At 46.5% G+C, this 25,094-nt stretch overlaps 1 protein-coding gene across 1 annotated transcript in view; it reads right to left on the bottom strand.

Annotated features, from left to right (window-relative positions):
• The window catches only part of PRODH (proline dehydrogenase 1), a 42,025-nt gene that overhangs the window by 2,966 nt on the left and 13,965 nt on the right, over positions 1-25,094 (bottom strand). Inside the window, exons 3-13 of the mRNA XM_070762166.1 lie at positions 23,984-24,018; positions 20,769-20,912; positions 18,948-19,012; positions 17,594-17,710; positions 13,720-13,799; positions 13,066-13,147; positions 6,962-7,054; positions 5,053-5,199; positions 3,717-3,892; positions 2,912-3,010; positions 1,557-1,645 (exon numbers count right to left, since the gene is read on the bottom strand). Coding sequence (XP_070618267.1) covers positions 1,557-1,645; positions 2,912-3,010; positions 3,717-3,892; positions 5,053-5,199; positions 6,962-7,054; positions 13,066-13,147; positions 13,720-13,799; positions 17,594-17,710; positions 18,948-19,012; positions 20,769-20,912; positions 23,984-24,018 — 1,127 coding nt within the window. The remainder of the gene's footprint in view (positions 1-1,556; positions 1,646-2,911; positions 3,011-3,716; positions 3,893-5,052; positions 5,200-6,961; positions 7,055-13,065; positions 13,148-13,719; positions 13,800-17,593; positions 17,711-18,947; positions 19,013-20,768; positions 20,913-23,983; positions 24,019-25,094) is intronic.

Below are 25,094 nucleotides of genomic sequence, written 5' to 3'. Positions count from 1 at the left end.
CCTTTCAGGGCGCGTGGGCGGCGGGGAAACCCCAATCTTCGGCTCCTCGCTGCTGCAGCGGAAGTAAAAACACCATCTGCACATGCGCAGATGGTGTTTTTACCTCCGCAGTGCTACTTCGCGAAAACCTGCTCATTGCGGGGGGGGGGGGGGGGTGGTGGTCCTGGAACGGAACCCTCGCAATGATCGGGGGATCACTGTACATTTTATTTTACATAGGTCTTACTTTGGTATCTCTTTTATTCCTGCATTCAACCAATTCTCTTTTCCTTTCTTTCCCTGTAATTCATTCATTCATTCATTCATTCTTTCTTTCATTCATCCATTCAATTTCTATGCTGCTCTACTCAAGGCAACTCAGGGCAGGGTACAACATTGAATACAACAATATGTAAGAAATCTAAATAACTATAAAAGATTATGGAAATTTACTAAAAATTTTTTTAAAAGACTCCATGTACACAATCACACACATCCATCCAATCCAATCATATCTAGTATCAGCCGGAGAGTTGGCCTTCTCCGGGTCCCGTCAATTAAGCAATGTCGTCTGGGGGCCCCAGGGAAAGAGCCTTCTCTGTGGTGGCCCCGGCCCTCTGGAACCAACTCCCCCCGGAGATCAGAACTGCCCCCACCCTCCTCACCTTTCGCAAGTTGGTTTATGTATGGTCTGATTGGGTTGTGTGATTATTTTATTATAAGTTTTTTTTATTGTGTTTTTAAATATTGGATTTGTACTTTATTATTATTGTGAGCCACCCCAAGTCTTCGGAGAGGGGTGGCATACAAATCTAACAAATTATTATTATTATATTATTATTATCACTCACGGTCCCCATGCCTACCAGCAGAGGTAGGTTTTCAAAGCTTTACAAAATACTAGGAGGGAGGGGGTGGTATGTATCTCCGGAGGGTGTTTGTTCCAGAGGGCCGGGGCCACCACAGAGAAGGCTCTTCCCCTAGCCCCCGGTAGACGACATTGCCTGGCCGACAGGACCTGGAGAAGGCCGACTCTGTGGGACCAACCCGGTTAGTTGGCTCTTGAATTGGTTGTCTTTATTTTATTGTTTTTCCTGACTTTCTAACCAAAAGTAAAATTTAAGGAAGGAGTTTTGATGAGGAACGAAGGGAGGAAGGGAGAGAGAGAGAGGGAGTATTTAATAAAGATAGGAATGCCCACCCTGGTTTAGTGCCTGAGCTTCCTGGAATTTATTTATTTATTCGATTTTTATGCCGCCCTTCTCCTTAGACTCAGGGCGGCTTACAACATATTAGCAATAGCACTTTTTTAACAGAGCTAGGCTATTGCCCCCACAATCCGGGTCCTCATTTTATCCACCTCGTAAAGATGGAAGGCTGAGTCAACCTTGAGCCGGTGATGAGATCTACAAGTCAGCTTCAGTGGCCTGCAGTACAGCACTCTACCTGCTGCGCCACCCCGGCTCATATCTGAAGAATGTGGTGTCCCAATGAAAAGATCAGCTGTGACACAAATGACAACCCACCCATCCCCATTGGCCAAGCATCACATCACTCTTCCAGGAGCCCCGCCTTACCGAGAGGGAAGGTGATCTGGTCACACATGCCCAGGAGCTGCCCAAAGTAGATCTTGTTCTCCGACGGGTGGATGCCAAGATCAGCCATCCTGCAGAAGGAGGAGAAGGAAGAGAGGAAAGGAGTTCAGAAGACAATCTCATGGGCCTCCCCGTGCGCTCTTCCACCTGGTTCTATAATTGCCTCCCCCAACCCTCTTTGTGGGTGTGCAGGCACCATCTCGCAGAGTGTCCAGCGGAACATGGTCCTCGCTTGAGGATTCCAGAAGGAGGCCCTCTTCCAGCTTTGTCAGATGGGTTGGTGGGCCTCCTGCCCAGGGGTGGATTCCCGATTCTGCAGCTACCGATGCGCTGCGCACACAGCTTTACTTTTCCTCCCTTCCTTCCCTCCCATCCCTCCTTCCTTCCTTCCCTTGCTTCCTTCCCTCCCTCCTGCGCATGCAAAATCTCACGAGGGGACACATGCAAGAGAGATATTTCGGCGATTCTTTTTTGCTTCTCTGTGTTCTGGTTTCAGGCTAATACAGATAATAATTGGAATAAATGATTGCCAGATGCATTATATTTATAAAAACACAGCAGCTTCTTTCCCCCCCCTTCATCTTCCAGTAATACATCTGCTCTGACGCAGTACTCCTTGTCTCCCTCTTTAGCAGTTAAGCAAAATATCTCAGTAGTAACATCAATACATTCCACAAGTCATTCTAAAATTTATGGGCTAATTAGCGCTAGCAAGGAGCCATAAAAATAGGTTATAAATCACACGATTCTTTGCTTACTTGCAGGAGCATATCGGGGACGCTTCCATCTTGGTATGACAAGATTTGAACGGAATCAGCTTCTTCTTCCATTCACACCCAGATGTGAGGTAATTAATTAACTATTTCCTCATTCATCCTAAAATCTCCTCCCTGTAACTTGTTCTAATCGTTTCTGAGTGTGTCTGAAGTAAGGGTTAACCCATCTCCAGTCCTCCCCATTTGATTCATCTGATGTGTATATGTCAGGACCATCCTCCTCTCCTTCACCAACATCGCTCTCTATCTGTAAATCAGGCAAATCTGCCAATTCTAAATCGCTGTCCCCTTCGGAATCCGAGCATTCCCCAGGCTGAAATGGAGTATACACAACACTGAGCATCCACAAAAGTAAAAGAACCCAAAAAATTGCAAAAATCTCACTCGCGCGTCACCACGTGAGATTTTGCTTCCTGCGCATGTGCAGAAACAAAGTCATACTGGGTGCATACATGCACCCGTAGCAGAAGCAAAGTTGTGCGCACAGTTCAATTTTCGCTACGAGTACGCTATCCTTATCCGTGCTGGTAGCAACCCAATGCTGCTCACGCTGACCAGTACCTGCCAAGGGTGAACTTGACCGTTTCTTTATTGTGGGAAGCCACCATCACGTTGGCCTTGCGGCTGTGTCGGACCTCCTCCAAGATGTAGTCCAGGCATCTGCAGGAAAGATGGAGAAAGGTCTCTGATGACTTCCCGGGTCTCCCTTCCCCACAATACTCACATCACTCCGGACACAATTCAAAGTGTTGGTAATGACCTATAAAGCCCTCCATGGTATCGGACCAGAATACCTCCGGGACTGTTTTCTACTGCACAAATCCCAGCAACCAATTAGGTCCCACAGAGTTGACCTTCTCTGAGTCCTGTCGACTAAACAATGTCGTCTGGCGGGGCCCAGGTGAAAAGCCTTCTCTGTGGCGGCCCCGGCCCTCGGGAATCAGCTCCCCCCGGAGATTAGAACTGCTCCCACCCTCCTCACTTTCCACAAGACTCTGAAGACCTACCTATGTCACCAGGCATGGGGAAATTGATGCATTCCCTTGTTGACTAGTATGATTTATGCGTGGTATGATTGGGCAGTATTGACTGTTTTTAAATGATAGTGGGTTTTTACCTTTAGTTTTTAATTATTGGATTTGTACTGCATTGTTTTTATTTTTGTTGGGAGCTGCCCCGAGTCTTCGGAGAGGGATGGCATACAAATCTAATAAATAATAATAATAATAATAATAATAATAATAATAATAATAATAACAACAACAACAACAACAACTATTATTATTATTATTATTATTATTATTATTATTATTATTATTACTATTACTATAATCTCCCAGCCCCCCAAAAAACACCTTCTCCCCACCTGTGGTACATCTCGCTGGTCTTTTCATAGGTTGGGTTGATGGGGTCCTCGTAGCCCACTTCGGCTGCCCGGCTTCGTTCCTGCTCCATGTAGGCGCCTCTCACTAGCTTGGCTCCAAAATGCCACCCTTCCCGTCGCGAGAGCTCTACATCGATGGTCACATTATCGTAGGCTTCCTGTTTGGAGTGGGAGGGAAGAGGAGGAAGAAGAAACTGAGTATCTCCTAGGGCAGAAACATGCCTTCAATTGTACTTAAGAAGATGTTGGATAACCATTTGTCTGAAGTGGTGGAGGGTTTCCTGCCCAAGCAGGGGGTTGGACTAGAAGGCCTCCAAGGTCCCTTCTAGCTCGTTGTTGTTGTTATTAGGTTTCCAAGGCTGCTAATAATGATGATAATAACAACAACAACAACAACAACAACAAGCCAGACATCCTGATTGTGGAGAAAAAGAAAGTATGGCTCATCGACACTGCAATCCCAAGGGACAGCAGAATTGAGGAAAAGCAGCTAGAGAAATTTGTGAAATATGAAGATCTAAAAATTGAGCTGCAACCACTCTGGCATAAGCCACTGAAAGTGGTCCCAGTGGTCCTTGGCACGCTGGGATATTTGAAAACCATCGGAATTGACCAAATCTCCATCTGTCAATTGCAAAAAGCCACTTTACTGGGATCGGCACACGTAATTCGCTGCTATATCATGCAGTCCTAGGTGCATAGTGATCTCGTTTGCTGTGTTGTACTGACAATAATAATAATAATAATAATAATAATAATAATAATAATAATAATAATAATAAAATATAATAAATAATTTATTATTATTATTATTATTATTATTATTATTATTATTATTATTATTATATCAACAATACAACACAGCAAACAAGATAACTATACTGGATTTCGTATTTTATCACCAGTCGGGTGCTTCCCAAGCACCTAGGACTGCGTGAGGTAGTGGCGATAATTTGTTGTTGCTGTTATTATTATTATGTATGCAGTGAAATTTCACTTTAATGTATGCTGATTAGTGTACATTCGAAGTGACAATCAAGTGATTATTCTATTCTATTCTTCATTCTACTCTCAAATTTAGGATTGTTTAGTAAGAAATACCAGCTAGAATTCCTTATAAATAAATTCAAATGATCAATATATCTCGAAACTTTTCTCCTCCAGTATTCCTATCCTCCATTAGTGACACCCGTCTACTTCAACTGTTTTGGCCAGTGTGTGGGTGTGTGTGGGTGCAGCTTGATGATGCTTTGGGCTCGTAAGCAAGCCATGTCAGACCTGATCAAAACCTGGGAAGGAGACCACCAGGAAATCTCACCTTCAGGTAGCACTGGTACGTGTTGAAGATGGCTGGCCTCTCCTGGTTGAATCGGCGCTGCATTTCCAGGGTGAGGCGGCTGATGGCTGGCTGGAAGTAGGTTTGTTCTGCATCCACCATCAACCTTACGCCCACCCCGACAGCTTTCTAGAAAAGGAAGAGTAGAAGATGATGATTAGCGCTTAGATCACTTCAGTAAGAGCCAGCAGTGTGCAGCAGCAGCCAAAAAAGGCTAAAACACTCCTGTGGGTGTATAAACAGAGACACAGAATCAAAATCACGTCAAGTATTTATTTATTTTTTTAAAAAATATTTTTTTATTAAATTTCTTCATTAAAAAATACATATAACATACAATTAAAAAACGTCAGGTATTTATTAATGCCTCCCCGAGTCTTCGGAGAGGGGTGGCATACAAATCTAATAAATTATTATTATTATTATTATTATTATTAATTAATTAATTAAACCTTAGGAAGACCACGCATGGAATAGAATTCTTTATGGGCCAAGCGTGATTGGACGCACAAGGAATTTGTCTTTGGCGCAGTTGCTCTCAGTGTACATAAAAGAAAAGAGACATTTGTCAAGAATCATGAGATAAAAAACATTTAATGATTGTCATAGGGGTCAAATAGGCAATCAGGAAATAATCAATATTAATATAAATCGTAAGGATACAAGCAACAAGTTACAGTCATATAGTCCTAAGTGGGAAGAAATGGGCGATACGAATGATGAGAAAAAGCTAGTAGTAATAGTAGGGCAGACTTAGTAAATAGTTTGACAGTATTCTCAGTGTATATAAAAGAGACATTTGTCAAGAATCATGAGGTAAAAAACACTTAATGATGGTCATAGGCAGGGGTGGGCTGCTAACCGGAACGCTGCGTGGAAACAAAAAACTTTGTCAACACACGGGTGCACCTGCGACTCCGTGCGCAGGTGTAGCAGCAAAATCGTGTTGGCCCCGCTAGCACTCACGAGCCGCGGTGGCGAGTGCAATTTAGAATTCCGGCTAGCAGCCCACCCCTGGTCATAGGGAGTCAAATAAGCAATGTGGAAAAAAATCAATATTAATAAAAATCTTAAAGATACAAGCAACAAAGCCCTACATGGCATCAGACCAGATTATCTCCGAGACCACCTTCTGGCGCACGAATCCCAGCGTCTGGTTAGATCCCACAGAGTTGGTCTCCTCAGGGTCCCCTCAACTGGACAATGCCGGCTGGCGGGGCCTAGGGGAAGAGCCTTCTCTGTAGGGGCCCCGGCCCCCTGGAATCAGCTCCCCCCCGGAGATTCACACTGCCCCCTCCCTCCTTGCCTTCCGTAAGAATTTGAAAACACATTTATGTTGCCAGGCTTGGGGTCAGTAGACTCCAGCCTCTGCTCAACGAATGTATCTGGTGTGATAGTATGTGTGTGACTTTTTGATTTTAAATGTTTAGTTTTAAGAAATTTTTTAAAGTTATTATCTTATTAATTGGCCTGGAATGTTTTATGTATTGTATTTTTTACTAAAATGTTGTAAGCCACCCCGAGTCCATGGAGAGGAACGGCATATAAGTCAAACAAACAAATAAACAAACAAATAAACAAGTTAGTCATACATGGGAGGAGATGGATAATAGGGATGATGGGGAAAAAATAGTAGAAATAGTGGTGTTGAGGGAATTATTTGTTTAGCAGAGTGATGGCGTTTGGGAAAAAACCTGTTCTTGTGTCTAGTTGAACACTGGAACATAGCTTAATGTGGACTCTTGGGAAACAGGGTATCCCTTTCCCTCAAATTTTGCTCTGGGGTTTTGGCCCCACCCCCTTCTGTGACCCGTCAAACAGCTTGTCTGCTGCTGCTGTGGCCTCCATCGACCCCCAAAGCAGAAAGTGAGCAGGTGGGTGGGGATCTCACCTTGGCCAGAACGTCCATGCGCTGCAACATGCGCTTCATCTGTTTCTCCTCTTCCTGGGTGAAGCGAGAGAGGAGGGGCTCGAGCTGTCCTGTCTGAGAGGGTTGAGAGGCGAGATTAGGAAGTATTTCCAGGCATTTGGAACAGAAATCGTAAACTATCAAAAACATACAAAGAAAATTACTACAAAATGTGCTATAGATGGTATTTGGGAAAGATCCAAATTTAAATCCGATCGGCTGGCAGTGAAAAAAAAAATGTGGTGGTTGTGCCCTGACACAAAAAGATTTTGGATTAGGATACACAAATGGATACAGGAAATTACTCATCTACAAACAGAATTCACACAAGAACATCTCCTCTTAGGAATATTCAAGAATAACTATGCTAAGAGCATTAATTACGTCATAATTTATATTGCCACAGCGGCTAGGATCACCTTTGCCCAATTTTGGAAAGATTCAGGAACCCCCCCAGAAAGCACAATAATTAGCAAAATATATGGCTAGGCTAACAATTGACTTGCGAGGCCAGAAAGAGGAAGGAAGAAGAAGGAAGGAAGAAGGAAGAAGGGAGGAGAAGGAGGAGGAGGAGGAGAAGGAGCAGAAGAAGAAGAAGAAGAAGGAGGAGGAGGAGGAGGAGGAGGAGGAAAGTATTTCCAGACATCAAATGAAGCTTGAGGACATTCTTCATTGGGATAGTTCTGGGATTTTGGTGAAGAGAAATACAGTGAACCCTCGAGTTTCGCGTCCTCAAGTATCGCGAAAGGGCTATTTCGCGAGTTTTCAACCCGGAAGTAAACTCCACCATCTGCGCATGCGTGCCCTTCCACGCATACGTAGATGGTGGAGTTTCCCCGCCGGGCAGAGGCTTCCCTGGGTCTTCCCCCTCTTTCTCTATGTTGCTTCTTCCTCTCTCACACTCTCTTCCTCCCTCTCTCATCTTTCTTTCCTTCTCTCTCTTTCTCTATCTCTCCCCCTCTTGCTCTCGAGCGGGGCGCCTAGCAGCTGATCTGCTCGGCAGCGCAGCAGCAGCGAGGAGCCGAAGATCTTCGGCTCCTCGCTGGTGCTGCGCTGCCGAGCAGATCAGCTGCTAGGCGGACGAAGGAACCTTCCCTGGGTCTTCCCCGCCCAGATCTTCGGCTCCTCGCTGCAGCCGCGCGCCCCTCGCCTTCGCCTCACCTGGCGGGCGAAGGAGGGCGCAGCTCCGGCCGCTCGCCTCGGAGCCGGTCTGCCTCACTGGCCGCTTGCAGCTGAGCCTCGGCAGAAGGCGAGGGGCATGCGGGGAGCTGCCTGAAAGGAGGCGGGCGACGGAGGGCGCAGCTCCGGCCGCTCGCCTTGGAGCCGGTCGGGCCGTGCGCCCCTTGCCTTCGCCTCGCCGCTGCACCCTCCTTCCCCCGCCCTTTTTGACTGCCCCACGGCCTCTCCCCCCCCTTCAAAACAAAAAAACCCCCCGCTGAGCCGGAGGGAACTCCTGACGTTCGGGCAGCAAAAAGAAGCGCAGGGCAGCCCCCGCTGAAAGCGCGCAGAGCCGGTGACACACAGGAGCGGGAGAACCGCACGCGCGCACACACACACCGGAGAGCCACGGGAGAGAGCCCCGTTTCCTCAGAGCGGCGTTGCGGCAATTCCCCTCAGCACGCTGCCGGATCCAGCGGGGGAGGGGGGGGAAGCGAAGGCGCGGCGATGGGCAAGGGCTGCCAGTGAGCCTTCTCCGTCCCTTTCCTGCTGCACCGGTCTGGGGCCAAGTGGGCGGGGGGCGGCCGGGACCTCGCCTGTCTCCGCCGCCCGCATCGCCCCTCCGGCGGGCCGGCCTCCCCCGCCCGCCTCTGCTGCAGCCGCCACCGCCTCCCCGACTGGCACAAAAGGGCCCCGCCCGCCCCGCCCCGAAGCTTACCTTGCGGCGGGATTCCCTCCCCCCGCAGCCAAAACTAAAAGCCTGTCTCTTTTTTTTCTTGCGGCGAGCCCAAGCCGTTTCTCTCTCGACCGCAGCCGAGCTTCCCTCGGCCCCCTTTGGCCCCGTCGCCTCCTCCCCGCCTGCCTTTCCTCGCCAAGCGCACGAAAAAAAAGAGAGAAGGCTTCTACCAGAAGCCGGGTGATGGCGGAGGAGCTCCGAAAGCTGGCTAGCGGCTTTTCCCCCGCAAGAGATCCTTCATGCCCCTGCCCGCCGTCCCCGGCTTCTGGTAGAAGCCTTCTCTCTTTTTTTTCGTGCGCTTGGCGAGGAAAGGCAGGCGGGGAGGAGGCGACGGGGCCAAAGGGGGCCGAGGGAAGCTCGGCTGCGGTCGAGAGAGGAACGGCTTGGGCTCGCCGCAAGAAAAAAAAAAGACAGGCTTTGAGTTTTGGCTGCGGGGGGAGGGAGTTAGGAAAGTCCTACTTCTCTCCCCGCAGCTAAAAACTCAAAGCCTGTCTCCTGCCGCCCGGTTTAGCCAGGACACAAGCGGCGAAGTGACACCCCCCACCCCAGCACTTTAAATCCCGCCGCAAGGTAAACTTTGGGGCGGGGCGGGCGGGGCCCTTTTGTGGCAGTCGGGGAGGCGGCGGTGGCTGCAGCAGAGGCGGGCGGGGGAGGCCGGCCCGTCGGAGGGGCGATGCGGGTGGCGGAGACAGGCGAGGTCCCGGCCGCCCCCCGCCCGCTTGACCCCGGGGGGCTGAAGGGAGCCGGGCGGGGGAGGGCGGGGGCTACTCGGTTCTTCCTCAGCCGGGGGTAGCCGGAGCGCCGGCCAGGCGGGGGCGGGCGAGGCGTGGCGGGGGCTGCGGGGCGCGCCGGGCTCCAAGTTGCCGCGCTGCCTTTGTAAACCTGCCCGAACGAGGGAGGCGAGGGAGCCCCTTTGTTGGCCGGCGGCCTGGCCGGCCCTTGGCGCGCGGTGCCCGCGGGGACTGCTGCGGCGGGGACTGCCCACTGCCTTCGCCCAGACCAGAGAGGCGTCGCTCGGCTGGGCTGGCGGATCCGCGGAGGCGTCGCCGAGGCCGGGCTGAGCGGCGCTGTGTTGGGAGCCCGTGCCGTGGGAGCGGGCAGCTCGGCCTCGCTGCGGCGGCGATGGCGGCTTTGCGGGTCCTCGCTGGCGGCCTTTTCCCTCCTCCCGCCGGGCGGAGGAGGCTGCGGGGCTTTCTAAAGGGAGGAAGAACTTGCTATCGAGCCTGCTAATGAAATCCAACCGGCGGAGGGTCTGAAATTCCACCCGAGGGGAAATGGGGGAAAAAAGCCCAGCCGGGAGCGTGGCGACAGGCATTGTTCTCCGGACCCCGCCCGCAGCCTGGAGAGGGAAAGGGCCGCCGTGGGTTGGATTTCATTAGCAGGCTTGGGAAGCGGAGCTGGCAACGGCGGGTGAAGGGCGGGCGGCGGTGGAAGTAAAAACACCATCTGCGCATGCGCGGATGGTGTTTTTACTTCCGCACCGCTACTTCGCGAAAAATCGATCATCGCTTGGGGTCCTGGAACGGAACCCTCGCGATGATCGAGGGTTCACTGTATATATATTTAAAAATAATATTAAACAGGTTTTTTTTTCCATTTTATATAAGTTTCCTCTTTGCAACAATTCCGTATCAGTATAGACCGTATTTTTCAGAGTATAAGATGCACCTTTTTCCTCCCTAAAAGAGCTCTCTGCTAGTTTGCTGAAAGGAGGTAGATTGCTGGGAGGCAGAGGCCAAAGAGTGGGGCTACATTCGGTGTACAGTATAAGACACACCCAAGTTTTTACCCTCTTTTGGAGTATAAAAGGTGCTTCTTATACTGCGAAAAAATATGGCAATTGTGGTTGCAGTTATGACATGTAACATTAGATACTGTGATACCTCGTCTTACGAACCCCTCATCATACGAACTTTTCGAGATATGAACCCAGGGTTTAAGATTTTTTTGCCTCTTCTTCCGAACTATTTTCACCTTATGAACCCAAGCCGCTGCCACTGGGATGCCCCGCCTCCGGACTTCCATTGCCAGCCAAAGGCACCCCTTGCTGGAAAACCCCACCTCTGGACTTCCGTTGCCAGCGAAGTGCCTGTTTTTGCGCTACTGGGATTCCCCTGAGGTTCCCCTCCATGGGAAACATCACCTCCAGACCCTCGTGTTTTTGCGATGCTTCAGGGGAATCCCAGCAGGGGCATCCCAGCAGCACAAAAATGGGCGCTTCGCTGGCAAAGGAAGTCTGGACGTGGGGTTTCAAGGACTTCCCTGTTTTTGTGATGCTGCGATTTCGCTGAGGCTCCCCTCCCCTCTGGACTTCCATTGCCAGCGAAGTGCCCACAAAAACACGGAAGTCTGGAGGTGGTGTTTCCCATGGAGGTGAGCCTCAGGAGAATCCCAGCAGTGCAAAAACGGGCGCTTCGGGTGGTAAAAAGGGTGAGGTTTGGGCTTGCACGAATTAATCGCTTTTCCACTGTTTCCTATGGGAAACATTGTTTTGTCTTATGAACTTTTCACCTTATGAACCTCGTCCTGGAACCAATTAAGTTTGTAAGACAAGGTATCACTATATTGAGTTTTTTTGTCATAGCTCCCTGTAATTATGCCTAATAAGAATAATTCTGGTTTTATGTCTATTGGTTGTTTGGTTATCTCCTCTAGCCAATTTCTTATTCTTTTCCCATATTTTTTTTTGCTACTGTCCACCACATATGATAGTAGGTTCCCTGGACCTGCCTGCATTTCCAGCAATCTGGGGATCTATTTGAAAACATTTTTTGCTAATCTCACTGGGGGTAGACTGTGAAGCAGTATATAAGTGCAACTGCTAAGTGCTATTGCTATCCTAGCCTTTTTCTGTCCATTATCTTCTTCCACCAGAAGCTCAAGGAACCATTTCCTGACTTATTTTAAAAGCAGGCCAAAGGATGGCTTTTCTCCAGCTGCTTCAAGAACAGAGGAAGTGAAGACTCCACCCAGCTCATTTAATTCAGCTGCACAGGAGAGATAAACAGGCAGAGTTGCTCGATAGGGGACGGGCAGCCTGTCAATTTAGGGAATAAAATTTTAAAATAAACATTAAACCACCAATCCCAAATGCAGCCAACGTGTCTCGCAGCTCTTTTGATACAAATGGACTTTCCTCTACTAGGGCATCCAGGGGGAAAGCATTTTGAAATTTATTTTATTTTATTTATAAATAAATAAATATAAATAAATATTTATTATTTATTAATTAGTTGCCTATGCCGCCCTTCTCACAGCGATTTCCTGGTATTTCCCTGTAATTTGCGATTTAGTTAAGGCGCGGTCGTAGATGACATCATACCAAACGGCTAAGCAGTGGAGCAATATCGGTAGCTGAGGAAGCAAGTTGTTGCCACAGTTATGCTCATTTTTGCTTGACTCTGCCAGGCAGCGCGATCTGTGATTTTTTTTACATGATTTTTCTCTGACTTTTAAACATTTTAATACAGTTTGTTTTTCCCCCGATTTATTCCATTTTTTTCACAAATTCCCTGATATTTCCCAAACCACCGATTTCCTTGATAATTCCCTGATTTCCCTGTTTCCCAGGTTTGCAGGACACCCTCCTCTACACACATTTGCAGCCCTGATATTTAACAGAGGCAGTGTGTGTGTTTGTGTGCATGGGAGGGGGCAGACAACTCACCGAGGACTAGCATCTTTAGAGAAAAAACACATCATTTGCTGAATCCTTGAACTGAATATATATATATAAAAAAACCCAAACAAACCTGTACAGCCTTTCTGTATTTGGGAGAATTTTAAAACTGAAGCTCCCTAAAGCAGGGGGTCTCCAACCTTGGCCACTTTAAGACTTGTGGGCTTCAACTCTCAGAATTTCTCAGCCAGCTTTGCTAGTTTTAGGGCAGGGGTCTCCAACCTTGGCCATTTTAAGACTTGTGAATTTCAACAAAAGTCCACAAGTCTTAAAGTGGCCAACGTTGCAGACCCCTCCCCAAAGCCAGTGTTTCTCAACCATGGCAAATTTTTAAGGCTGGAGAATTCTGGGAGCTGAAGCCCACCCAAAGTTGCCACGGTCCTAAACCAAGAAGCGTGTGGTCCAAATGTCACTCCAGAAGTCTCCTTAAAAGCTGCTAAATTTGCCCCTCCCCCCAGTCCCATCTCTCCATCACAGCCAAGAACTTCCTGGCAGGTCTGGTGTATTTTTTACCTTCAGGTTTGGAACAAGCAGCAGTTTGGAAATCTCCATCCGGCTATCGATCAAGCTATTCCAGTCCAGCAAGTCCACTGTCCTGAGAAAAGATATGGAGGGCGAGGTCTGGTGAGGGGAGGGGGTGCCACCATCCCAATTTTTATCTGGAGGAAGTGGGGTTAGCTAGATCTATCTATCTATCTATCTATCTATCTATCTATCTATCTATCTATCTATCTATCTATCAATCTCTCTCTCTCTCCTTTTTCCCCTCCCTTTTCCTTTTTTCTTTTTTCCTTTCCTATTTTATTTTTAAATTTATTGATTGCTTTGAATATTTTGACCATTTTGTTTTTATATGTAAATAACCACTAAAGATATTTTAAAAAACCATGAGTGACAGTAAGAACCACAGTGAAACGATACAGAAATACATTAATAACCCCTAAAAATCATACACGCTCTCAATCATTCGTGATCCCAGGCCCGCTGGAAGAGCCAGATCTTAACGGCTTTCCGGAAAGCCGGTAGGGTGGGGGATAATGCGGATCTCCGGAGGCAGTTGGTTCCAAAGTATTGGAGCCGCCACAGAGAAGACCCTCCCCCGCGGCCCCGCCAACCAACATTGTTTGATGGACAGGACCCAGGACCAGCCAGCTGAAGAGCACTTACCCCGTCAGGCCCAATTTCTCGCCCTCGAACCACTGCTGGCTTTCAGCTTTGGTGGCAATTCCCAGGTCAGCCAGGGCTTCCTGCCAGAACCCAAAAGAAGTACTTTGAGTCCTGCAGGACCTACTTGGGTCTTATTCTTTTTTTTTTATCATATTTTTTTTCTCCAACACAAAGTTAAAAACAATACATACTTTCCAACACAAAATCAAGCTTATTGTCAAACATATACATTTTTTTCTTTTTTCTTTGAAATCATGTTACCGGTTTGTGGCCAAGAGGATAAAACAACGTGTATCATAGAGTTTAATGTGTGGTTAAAGCAGTGGTGTAAAGCTGAAGGTTTTGGCTATGTAAGTCATGATGTCAGTAGGTGGTCTAATAGGGAGTTGTTTAAGAGGGATGGTTTGCATCCATCATACAGAGGTACCCAGGTACTCGGTGAGGAATTCAGAACTGTTTTGGACAGGCATTTAAACTAGGTAAAGGGGACAGAGATGTAACTGATGTGGGTGATTTCTGTCCCCGACCAATGAGGATAAAGCAGTTTTTGGAAGCTTATGAAAAGGGAGCTGCAAATAAAATAGATGTAGTTGTTGATGATAAGGGGCAAACTAATAATGAAAATAATGTTCTTCGTGTAATGTGCACGAATGCTCGAAGCTTGAGCAACAAGCTCTGTGAATTAATGGCCATAATATCTAGAGATAATTTGGACCTGGTTGCCATAACTGAGACATGGTTTAAGGATTCTAATGAATGGGAAATATCCATACCAGGATATACACTGTATAGGAAGGATAGAATAGAGAGAAGGGGAGGTGGAGTAGCCATTTATGTTAAAGAAACTCTAAAAACAACACTAATTCAAAATACATGTCAAGATCTAGAGACCCTCTGGATTTGCATGCAAAATAAAGACGGTTCTGTCATTAGAATTGGGGTGATCTATAGGCCTCCAGGGCAATCTGAGGAATATGACAACAAGATGGTGGATGAAATTACCCAAATGGCAGTAAAGGGAGATATTGTGGTTATGGGTGATTTCAACATGCCTGATGTTGACTGGAATATCCCCAGTGCCTTTACATGCAAAAGTAAGAATATAGTAGAGGCCTTTACAGGAGCAGCTCTGGCACAGCTGGTTAAGACACCAACTAGAGGGGAGAATATTCTAGATTTAGTTTTTACGAATGGGAATTGGGTTTCAGATGTCAAGGTGGGAGAAAATTTAGGTTGCAGTGACCATCTATGTTTGTGGTTTGATGTAAAAACTCATTGTGAGCAATCCTATAATGCAACCAAAGTATTGGATTTCAGAAAAACAAATTTTAATGCAATGGGGGAATATTTAGATAATGAATTAAAGGGGAGGGATAAAATGGCAGGAGCGAGCACCCAGTGGACTGTATTTAAAAAGGCCATCTTAAAAGCCACTGGACTATATGTAAGACAAATAACTAAAGGTAAAAGGAAGAAGAAACCGCTATGGTTTAGCAATGATGTAAGGACTATAGTCAATGAAAAAAAGGCTGCCTATAGGAGGTATAAAGAGTCTGGAAGTATAGCTGATAGGGAGGTGTATAAAATGAGACAGAAGGAGGCGAAACAGATAATATATGCTTCTAAAGCCTCAAAAGAGGAAGAAATTGCCAAATCTCTAAAGAAGGGGGATAAAACCTTCTTCAGATATATTAGTGATAAGAAGAAGAAAAACTGCGGCATCACGAAGCTTAGTACCGGGAAAAATACATGCATTAATGGGAATAAGGAGATCGCTGACCATTTCAATAGCTACTTCTGTTCAGTTTTCTCAAAAGACACCTTACAAAATAATAGTATAGAGGGATATAGCATTGCCTCCAACTGTACGGATTCAGCTCCAGTGATCTTAGAAGCCGATGTCTTAGAAGAACTTGAACGATTAAAGATAAATAAGGCAATGGGTCCAGATGGCATCCACCCCAGAGTTCTTAAAGAACTCAGATCTGTCATTGCTACCCCCCTGACTGATTTGTTTAACCAATCCTTGTTAACAGGAGATGTTCCTGAGGATTGGAGAATGGCAAGTGTTGTGCCTATCCACAAGAAGGGCAGTAGAGAAGAAGCTGGTAACTACAGGCCAGTTAGCTTGACATCAGTTGTCGTTAAAATGATGGAGACTCTACTGAAAAAGAGGATAAATCAGCACCTAAAAAACAATAACTTATTGGACCCAAATCAGCATGGCTTTACTGAAGGCAAATCATGTCAGACTAATCTCATTGATTTCTTTGACTATGTCACAAAGGTGTTGGATGAAGGTGGTGCCGTGGATATTGCCTACCTGGACTTCAGCAAAGCCTTTGATACGGTTCCACATAAAGAGCTGATAGATAAATTAGTGAAGATTGGACTTAATCCCTGGATAGTTCAATGGATTTGCAGCTGGCTGAAGCGTAGACACCAGAGGGTTGTTGTGAATGGCGAGTATTCTGAGCAGAGTCAGGTTACAAGCGGTGTGCCACAAGGGTCTGTTCTGGGTCCTATTCTTTTTAATATGTTTGTGAGTGACATAGGGGAAGGTCTGGTAGGGAAGGTTTGCCTATTTGCCGATGACTCTAAAGTGTGCAATAGGGTTGATATTCCTGGAGGCGTCGGCAATATGGTAAATGATTTAGCTTTACTAGATAAATGGTCAAAGCAATGGAAACTGCAGTTTAATGTTTCCAAATGTAAAATAATGCACTTGGGGAAAAGGAATCCTCAATCTGACTATTGTATTGGCAGTTCTGTGTTAGCAAATACTTCAAAAGAAAAGGATTTAGGCGTAGTGATTTCTGACAGTCTCAAAACGGGTGAACAGTGCAGTCAGGCAGTAGGGAAAGCAAGTAGGATGCTTGGCTGCATAACTAGAGGTATAACAAGCAGGAAGAGGGAGATTATGATCCCGCTATATAGAATGCTGGTGAGACCACATTTGGAATACTGTGTTCAGTTCTGGAGACCTCACCTACAAAAAGATATTGACAAAATTGAACGGGTCCAAAGACGGGCTACAAGAATGGTGGAAGGTCTTAAGTATAAAACGTATCAGGAAAGACTTAATGAACTCAATCTGTATAGTTTGGAGGACAGAAGGAAAAGGGGGGACATGATCGAAACATTTAAATATATTAAAGGGTTAAATAAGGTCCAGGAGGGAAGTGTTTTTAATAGGAAAGTGAACACAAGAACAAGGGGACACAATCTGAGGTTAGTTGGGGGAAAGATCAAAAGCAACATGAGAAAATATTATTTTACTGAAAGAGTAGTAGATCCTTGGAACAAACTTCCAGCAGACGTGGTAGATAAATCCACAGTAACTGAATTTAAACATGCCTGGGATAAACATATATCCATCCTAAGATAAAATACAGAAAATAGTATAAGGGCAGACTAGATGGACCATGGGGTCTTTTTCTGCCGTCAGACTTCTATGTTTCTATGTTTCTATGTTTCTATTCAATGGAGTCTCTTATATCTCTTTCTTTCACAAAGTGACTGTAAAAACATATAATATATATTCAAAAACCTCTTAAAATATAGCTTTTCTCTACCTAATATTAAAACATTACAATAACCTTTACATTAATCGCTGGTCATCAAATTCACTTCTTATTTGAGTCTTACAAATCTGTTGAGCTCATTATTCCAAAAGGCAATTTCCTTATAATCCTTTAAGCCAAGTACAGATTACATATATTGCATCTTCTTAGAAACTTTTCTACTTAAGAACCTGGTCACGGAACAAATTAAGTTTGTAAGTAGAGGTACCACCAGAAAATGTGGAGATCGGATTTCTTTTAAGCCAACTCTGTTTTTGCTAACTCTTTGCCCTCCCCCATCAGAAACTCACCAGTAGCTTCTCTACCTCCAACTTGGTTTCCAGAGCTGCCAAGCCCACCTTGCCCTGTTCGGCAGCCAGCTGGTGGAAGAAGCTTCTCCATTTCACCAGAACTTCCGAGAACTGGAGCTGGAGGCAAAGCAGAGACCGAGTCAAGCAGCCTTGTCTTGAGTTCAAACATTCATTAAAGTGAACTTCAGATAGATGCACAAGAGATGAAGGATATAGTGGAGAATATAAGGAAAACTAAGAATACAAGGGTTAGAGAAATGAGGAGTAAAATCTTATGTAAGTGGTACCATACACCTGCACAACTTGTGTATGTTTATCGGAGTGTTAAGGCAACCTGTTGGCACGGATGTCAGGAGAGAGGGGTGTATCTCTCTCTTTCCCTCCTTCTCCTCCTCCTATTATTATTATTATTATTATTATTATTATTATTATTATTATTATTATTATTATTATTATTATTATTGAAACATAGAAACATAGAAGATTGACGGCAGAAAAAGACCTCATGATCCATCTAGTCTGCCCTTATACTATTTCCTGTATTTTATCTTAGGATGGATCTATGTTTATCCCAGGCATGTTTAAATTCAGTTACTGTGGATTTATCTACCATGTCTGCTGGAAGTTTGTTCCAAGGATCTACTACTCTTTCAGTAAAATAATATTTTCTCATGTTGCTTTTGATCTTTCCCCCAACTAACTTCAGATTGTGTCCCCTTGTTCTTGTGTTCACTTTCCTATTATTATTATTATTATTATTATTATTATTATTATTATTATTATTATTTAATTAAATTTGTATGCCGCCCCTCTCCGCAGACTCGGGGCAGCTCTCCCTCTCTTCTACCTTTCCTTCTCTCCTCCATCACCTCCTAATCCTAATCTCTGGGGGGAGCTGGTTCTAGAGGGTTGGGGCCGCCACAGAGAAGGCTCTTCTCCTGGGTCCCGCCAGCCGACATTGTTTAGTCGACGGGACCCGGAGAAGGCCAACTCTGTGGGACCTAACCGGTCGCTGGAATTCGCGCGGCAGAAGGCGGTCTCGCAGATATTCTGGTCCGGTGCCATGAATAAATGTTTTAGCTTTATTAGAATGCTTTTACATTAGTTATTTATATTAATTGCATTTCAGATGTTTAATTGTATATTGTTCTTAGATATGTTGTGAGTCGCCCCGAGTCCATGGAGAGGGTCGGCATACAAGTCCAATTAATTATTATTATTATTATTTTATTTTTTAATAGATTTGTATGCCGCCCCTCTCCGTAGTAAGTAATAAATAAACAAATAAATGGTGATGAGCCGGTAGAGAGCCAAGAAAACAAACGCTCCCTATCGATACCAGGCGATCACATACCAAGAACTGCGGCCTTCCCAGCGCTGTGAGCTTGATGGCAGAGAAACCGTCTTCTGAGCTTCCACCTAAAAAAAATGACAAAGTTTGCACTTAGGGTCTTTCGGGTGCAGCATCTAGATCAGGAGTTTAAATCAACCAGGGATTTTGATCCTTCAATCTAGATCAGGAGTTTCCAACCTTGGCAACTTTAAGACTTGTGGACCTCAACTCCCAGAGTTCCTTAGCCAGCTTTTTGTATATACAGTGATACCTCATCTTACGAACCCCTCTTCATATGAACTTTTCATGATACGGACCCGATGTTTAAGATTTTTTTGCCTCTTCTTCCGAACTATTTTTACCTTATGAACCCAAGCCGCCACCGCTGGGATGCCCTGCCTCCGGATTTCCGTTGCCACTCAAAGCGCTGGGATTTCCCTGAGCCTCCCCTGGCTGGGAAACCCCACCTCCGGACTTCCGTTGACACCCGAAGCGCCCGTTCTTGCATTGCTGGGATTTCACTGAGGCTCCCCTCGCTGGGATTCCCTTCATTTTTGCCGGTGCTGCTTTGAATCCCAGCAAGGGGAGGCTCAGGCAAATCCCAGCAATGCAAGAACGGGCGCTTTGGCTTTCAACGGAAGTCCGGAGGTGGGGTTTCCCAGTGAGGGGAGGTTCAGGGAAATCCCAGTGCAACGGAAGTCCGGAGGTGGGGTTTCCCAGCGAGGGAAGGCTCAGGGAAATCCCAGCAATGCAAGAACGGGCACTTCAGCTGGCAATGGAAGTCCGGAGGCAGGGATTCCCAGCGGCGCAAGGCAAAAGGGGTGACTTTTGGGATGGGTTTGCATGCATTATTTGCTTTTACATTGATTCCTATGGGGAAAATTGCTTCGTCTTACGAACTTTTCATCTTATGAAACTGGTCACGGAATGAATTAAGTTTGTAAGACGAGGTATCACTGTGTTTCTTTCCTTAATTTGTAGGCTGATTGCTTCCCTGGTTTAAAGGCATATTCAAAATAATTTTGTCTGGCTGTTTTAATTTTCTGAGCTACTTCCTTCTGTTATTAAATTTATCTTTATATTTAAGAATTTCCTTTTCCTCTCTAATTTTGTCATCCTGGGGTTCGGTCTCCATTTCATATTCTAATTCTCCTTTTTTATTTTGTAACTCTTTGTTTTCCTGGGCTCTAGAGGTTTCCTGCGAGCCTCCCAGAGGGTGAAAACAACCATCTCATGCTCCGGAGGCCCCTCTTCCCGTTTAGGCCCTTCAGAGGCCTGTTTTTTCCAGTAATAATTAATTTAATAATAATACTTTATTAGATTTGTATGCCACCCCTCTCCAAGGACTCAAGAGTGTCTCACAACAAGCAATACAAAATACAAATCCAATATTAAAAACAGTTTAAAAACCCTTATTAAAAACAATCATGCGACCCCAAACAAACCATACATAAAACGAAACAGCCAAGGGGTATATCAATTTCCCCATGCCTGGCGACATAGGTGGGTTTTCAGGAGTTTACGAAAGGCAAGGAGGGTGGGGGCAGTCCTAATCTCTGGGGGGGAATTGATTCCAGAGGGCCGGGGCCGCCACAGAGAAGGCTCTTCCCCTGGGCCCACCAGACGACAGTAGGCCTGTTTTTCCCTCTCATGAAGTCTCCACACATGCCCTGCATCCAAAACGGGCTGTGCTGGGACTCCAGGGAGGGGCGGGGTGGGATTCGGGGGTTAGCTAGATGTTCTCCCGAACCCCTGAGAAACCTTAGCAGCTTATCCCAGAGGAAGCACCTTTGATTTGGGGAAAGGATGACCTCCGCCCCCTCCACCCCGAACGCTGCTCACCTGAGGCCTCAATGCATTTCAGGAACGTCTCCATGTGCCTATCGCATTTGGCTTCGTCAGCGTAGAAGTAGGTTCGGGCACCAGTGACGCCATCCCGACGATCCCCAAACTTGTGATGGACGCTGTAGCGCTTCTCTCTCTGCTCTGGAAAGGAGAGCCAGCAGGGAAGGGATCCCCCTCTTAGTCCCAGAAGCTCCAGCCACTTTGGGACCCCCAAACCCCATCAAGCCCCCTCCCCACCCCTCAAAGCAATTTTATGAGATGCTCAACCATGAAAACCTAGTTGATTATCCTTGCTTGCTATAATGGCTTAAATTGGTTGCCTTTTTGGGGGGGAGGAGGGGAGGGCTAAATCTGCTTGCACTCACAACTTGTTTGAGTATGAATGAGTCAGGCCAAAAGGACAAAAAGGGTGACCAGAGGCAACCGTTTGGGGCCTACTGAGCCCCTTGCAAGGAACTCAACCTCATGGCCCAGGGATGGCGAACTTTTTTTGGTTCATGGGCCAAAAGGGGGGAGGGTGAGTGTGCCCACATCCATAATTCCACGAGCCCCCTCCTGCATGTGTGCGTGATCCCCTCGTTTCTGGTACATGACAGCGCGTCCGTTTTTTGCTCTCCGCAGGCTTCTAGGAGCTTGGGGACGGCAAAAACAGCCTCCCCTCCCTTGGATGCCAGAAACATTCCATTGGGTGACTTCCGGTTGGATTGGAAGTTCTGTTTTGTCGCTCTCCCCAGGCTTTAGAGCAGAGGTCTTCAAACTTGGCCCCTTTAAGACTTGTGGACTTCAACTCCTAGAATTCTCCAGCCAGCATAGCATAGCGTAGCTGGCTGGAGAATCCAGGTGGTTAAAGTCCACAAATATTAAAGGGGCTAAGTTTGAGGACCCATGCTTTAGAGCCTTTCTAGGAGCCTGGGGAGGGCAAAAACAGCCTCCCCTCCCTCGGAGGTCCTCCGGATGCCAGAAACATTCCATTGGGTGACTTCCATTTGGGCTGGAAGTTCTGTTTTGTTGCACTCCCCAGGCTTCAGAGCCTTTCTAGGAGCCTGGGGAGGGCAAAAAAAGTTTCCCCAGGCTCCTAGAGGAGGTCCTCTGGAGGTAGAAAATGGTTCATTTCCCAAATGGAAGAAGTTGGCAAAAGGGCTATTTTCTGCCTCCAGTGGGTTGGATGGGTGGGTGGGGAAGGCCATTTTCTCCCTCCCTGGGCTCCTAGAAAGGCTCTGGAGCTTGGGGAGAACAAAAAACTGGGCCTTCCATGGAGGCTGAAAGCAGGCTGCTTCCCAACTCCCATTGAGCCCAGAAGGCCTGAAAATCAGCTGGATGAAACTGAGCTTGCATACCCACAAATATGGTTTTCACTTGTGCCACAGGTTCGTCATTACGATCTTTAGCCCTTCGGGTCAGTTTTTCTCTCAGCACATTTTGGGGTGCTGAGGAACAAACAGGGCAGCTATTTACTGTTCAGAATTCCTCCCTGAGAAAAAGCTGGGGCCCCACCCCTTTGGATGTGCACCATGGAAAGACCTAAAAGGTCCTCTTGACCTACAGCTTCTTCTGGGACCTCCCTGGTCAGCAGCCCTTGGTCAAAACGTCTATGGAGATTCTCAAGTCATCCAGGTCATGGTTGTCCCAGAGGCACTTTTTGTTTTCAAGAGGCAACTGGGCTTTCTAGTTATTTCGTTGAAGAGGTTTCACTTCTCACCCAGGAAGCTTCTTCAGTTCTGACTTGGATGGTGGGGAATGGAAGGAACACAGTCCTTTCAACAGTTGGAAGAAGGCTCCACACTCACTTGCGCAACTCAAGTGATCACGAGGGCACATATAAAACTTCCAGGTGGCCTCAATGACTCTCTAAAAGGATGCAAACAACCAGCTTAGTCTGCAAGGAGAATCAAGGGGGAAAAGGGGGGGGGACTATTTCTTCACCCAGAGGGTCCTTGGTTGATGCAATTCCTTTCCAGAAGAGGTCATGACAGCTGTCAGCCTGGATAGCTTCAAGGCAGGATTAGACAGATTCATGGATGCCAAGTGTATCGGTAGTTATTGAAACACTCCCCATGGACAATTGGGGGGACACAGAATGCTGGACTCAAGGGGCTTTGGCCCGATTCAGCATGGCTCTTCTTATGTTCTTCCTTCTCTCCTTCTCTCTTTCCCTCACTCCTTTCTTCCTTCCTTCTTTCCCTCCTTCCCTCCTTCTCTTTCACTCTCCCTTCTCCTTTCTACCCTCCTTCCTTCCTTCTTTCTCTCCTTCCCTCTGTTCTTTCTTCCAAGTGCCGCCTCTATGTTGGTTGAGGCGGGCAGGGTTGCCTTGGGTCCCATTTGTTGGGGGTCAAGGGAAAGGGAGAGTTTTGCCTTTTCTTTCCACTCAAGATCCCCATGGACAATTGGTGGGTCACTATGAGACACAGAATGCTGGACTCAATGGGCTTTGGCCTGATTCAACAAGGCTTTTCCTTCCCTCCTTCTCTCTTTCCCTCCCTCCCTCACATTATTACAGCTGAAAACCAAAAGAATCCCAATTTGGCTCAAGGACCGTTTGTGTTTCCTCCAGAGCTTGCTCCTTCCTTCCTTCCTTCCTTCCTTCCTTCCTTCCTTCCTTCCTTCCTTCCTTCCTTCCTTCCTTCCTTCCTTCCTTCCTTCCTTCCTTCCTTCCCTCTCCCCCTCCCTTCTCCTTCCTACTCTCCTTCCTTCCTTCCTTCTTTTTCTCCTTCCCTCCCTCCTTTCTTCCAAGTGCTGCCTCTATGTTGGTTGAGGCAGGCAGGGTTCCCTTGGGTCCCATTTGTTGGGGGTCCAGGGAAAAGGAGAGTTTTGCCTTCCCTTTCTGCTCAAGATCCCCATGGACAATTGGTGGGCCATAGAATGCTGGACTTCATGGGCTTTGGCCCGATTCAGCAGGACTCCTCTTAGGTTCTTATGTTCTTAATCAATCCCTCCATTCCCTGCCATCCAGCCAGAACTGAAGAAGCTTCTTGCAGGCAAAGTGAAACATCTTCAAACGAAACGAAAAAACCACACCACAAATTCCAGTTGCCTTTTGAAAAAATCACTTTGGGACCCTTGGTCAAAAGGAACCAGAGAGAAAAATGTTGCCTCTTGGCTGTGTGGGCGGGCAACCAGCAACCAGGCCAAAGTCTCGCGGGACAGGTTGGAGACCCCAAGCAAGTGGTGGGAAGTTAAAAGAGGCTGGAGCATTCCTCAGCAACTTTACTTACTGCCTGTTTCCTTCTCAAATGCAGAGACACAGGAGCTGGGAAGGAAGGAAGGAGGAAAAGTTTTTACTTTTTTTCTGCCATGGGTCTCTAGGCCGCCCCTCCCAAGTCTCTCAAATCTGCAAGCAGTGAACACAGCCCCAGACAAGGGGAGCCCCATAACTGGACAGAGCAACCGGAAGATTTAGGAGATGGGACCTGCCAGCCTGAGTTTTATTTATTTATTTTTATTTATTTGTTTTGTCCAATGCACAATAATACACAATGAAGGTTATGCAGGATATTTTCGAGTAGAATATATTAAAGAAAGAATAGACGAGAAAATATAGGAGTAAAATATAACTAGAGAGAATAGCAGAAAAGATAGAAGAGATAGAAGAGAAGATATAGGAGATATAGGAGAGACTATGGGATAGGGGACGGAAGGCACTCTGGTGCACTTATGTACGCCCCTTACTGACCTCTTAGGAACCTGGTGAGGTCAACCGTAGATAGTCTAAGTGTAAAGTGTTGGGGGTTAGGGGATGATACTACAGAGTTCCGTAGTGAGTTCCACGCTGCGACAACTCGATTGCTAAAGTCATATTTTTTACAGTCAAGTTTGGAGCGGTTAATATTAAGCTTGAATCTGTTGCGTGCTCTTGTGTTGTTGTGGTTGAAGGTGAAGTAGTCTTTGACAGGCAGGACATTGCAGCATATAATCTTGTGGGCAATACTTAGATCGTGTTTGAGCTGTCATAGTTCTAAGGTTTCAAGATCCAGGATTGTAAGTCTTGATTCGTAGGGTATTCTGTTTCGAGTGGGGGAGTGAAGGGCTCTTCTGGTGAAGTATTTTTGGACATTTTTGATGGTGTTAATGTCCGAGATGCGGTATGGGTTCCAAACAGATGAGCTGTATTCAAGGATGGGTCTAGCGAAAGTTTTGTAGGCTCTGGTAAGTAGTGTGAGATTGTTGGCTACACTTAAGCCTTTTTGGCGATGTTGTTGCAGTGGGCTTTGGCACTTAGGTCATTTGATATTAGTATTCCGAGGTCTTTTACTGAGTGGGGGTTATCTGTGAGATTTTGTTTGTTCAGTTTATATTTGAAGTTACATACACAATTGGCAATATCGG

Source organism: Erythrolamprus reginae, chromosome 10, assembly GCF_031021105.1.
Source record: "Erythrolamprus reginae isolate rEryReg1 chromosome 10, rEryReg1.hap1, whole genome shotgun sequence".
NCBI lineage: Eukaryota > Metazoa > Chordata > Lepidosauria > Squamata > Dipsadidae > Erythrolamprus > Erythrolamprus reginae.
The sequence above is the reverse complement of the archived record's forward strand: the minus strand, read 5'-3'. Positions and strand labels throughout refer to the sequence as shown.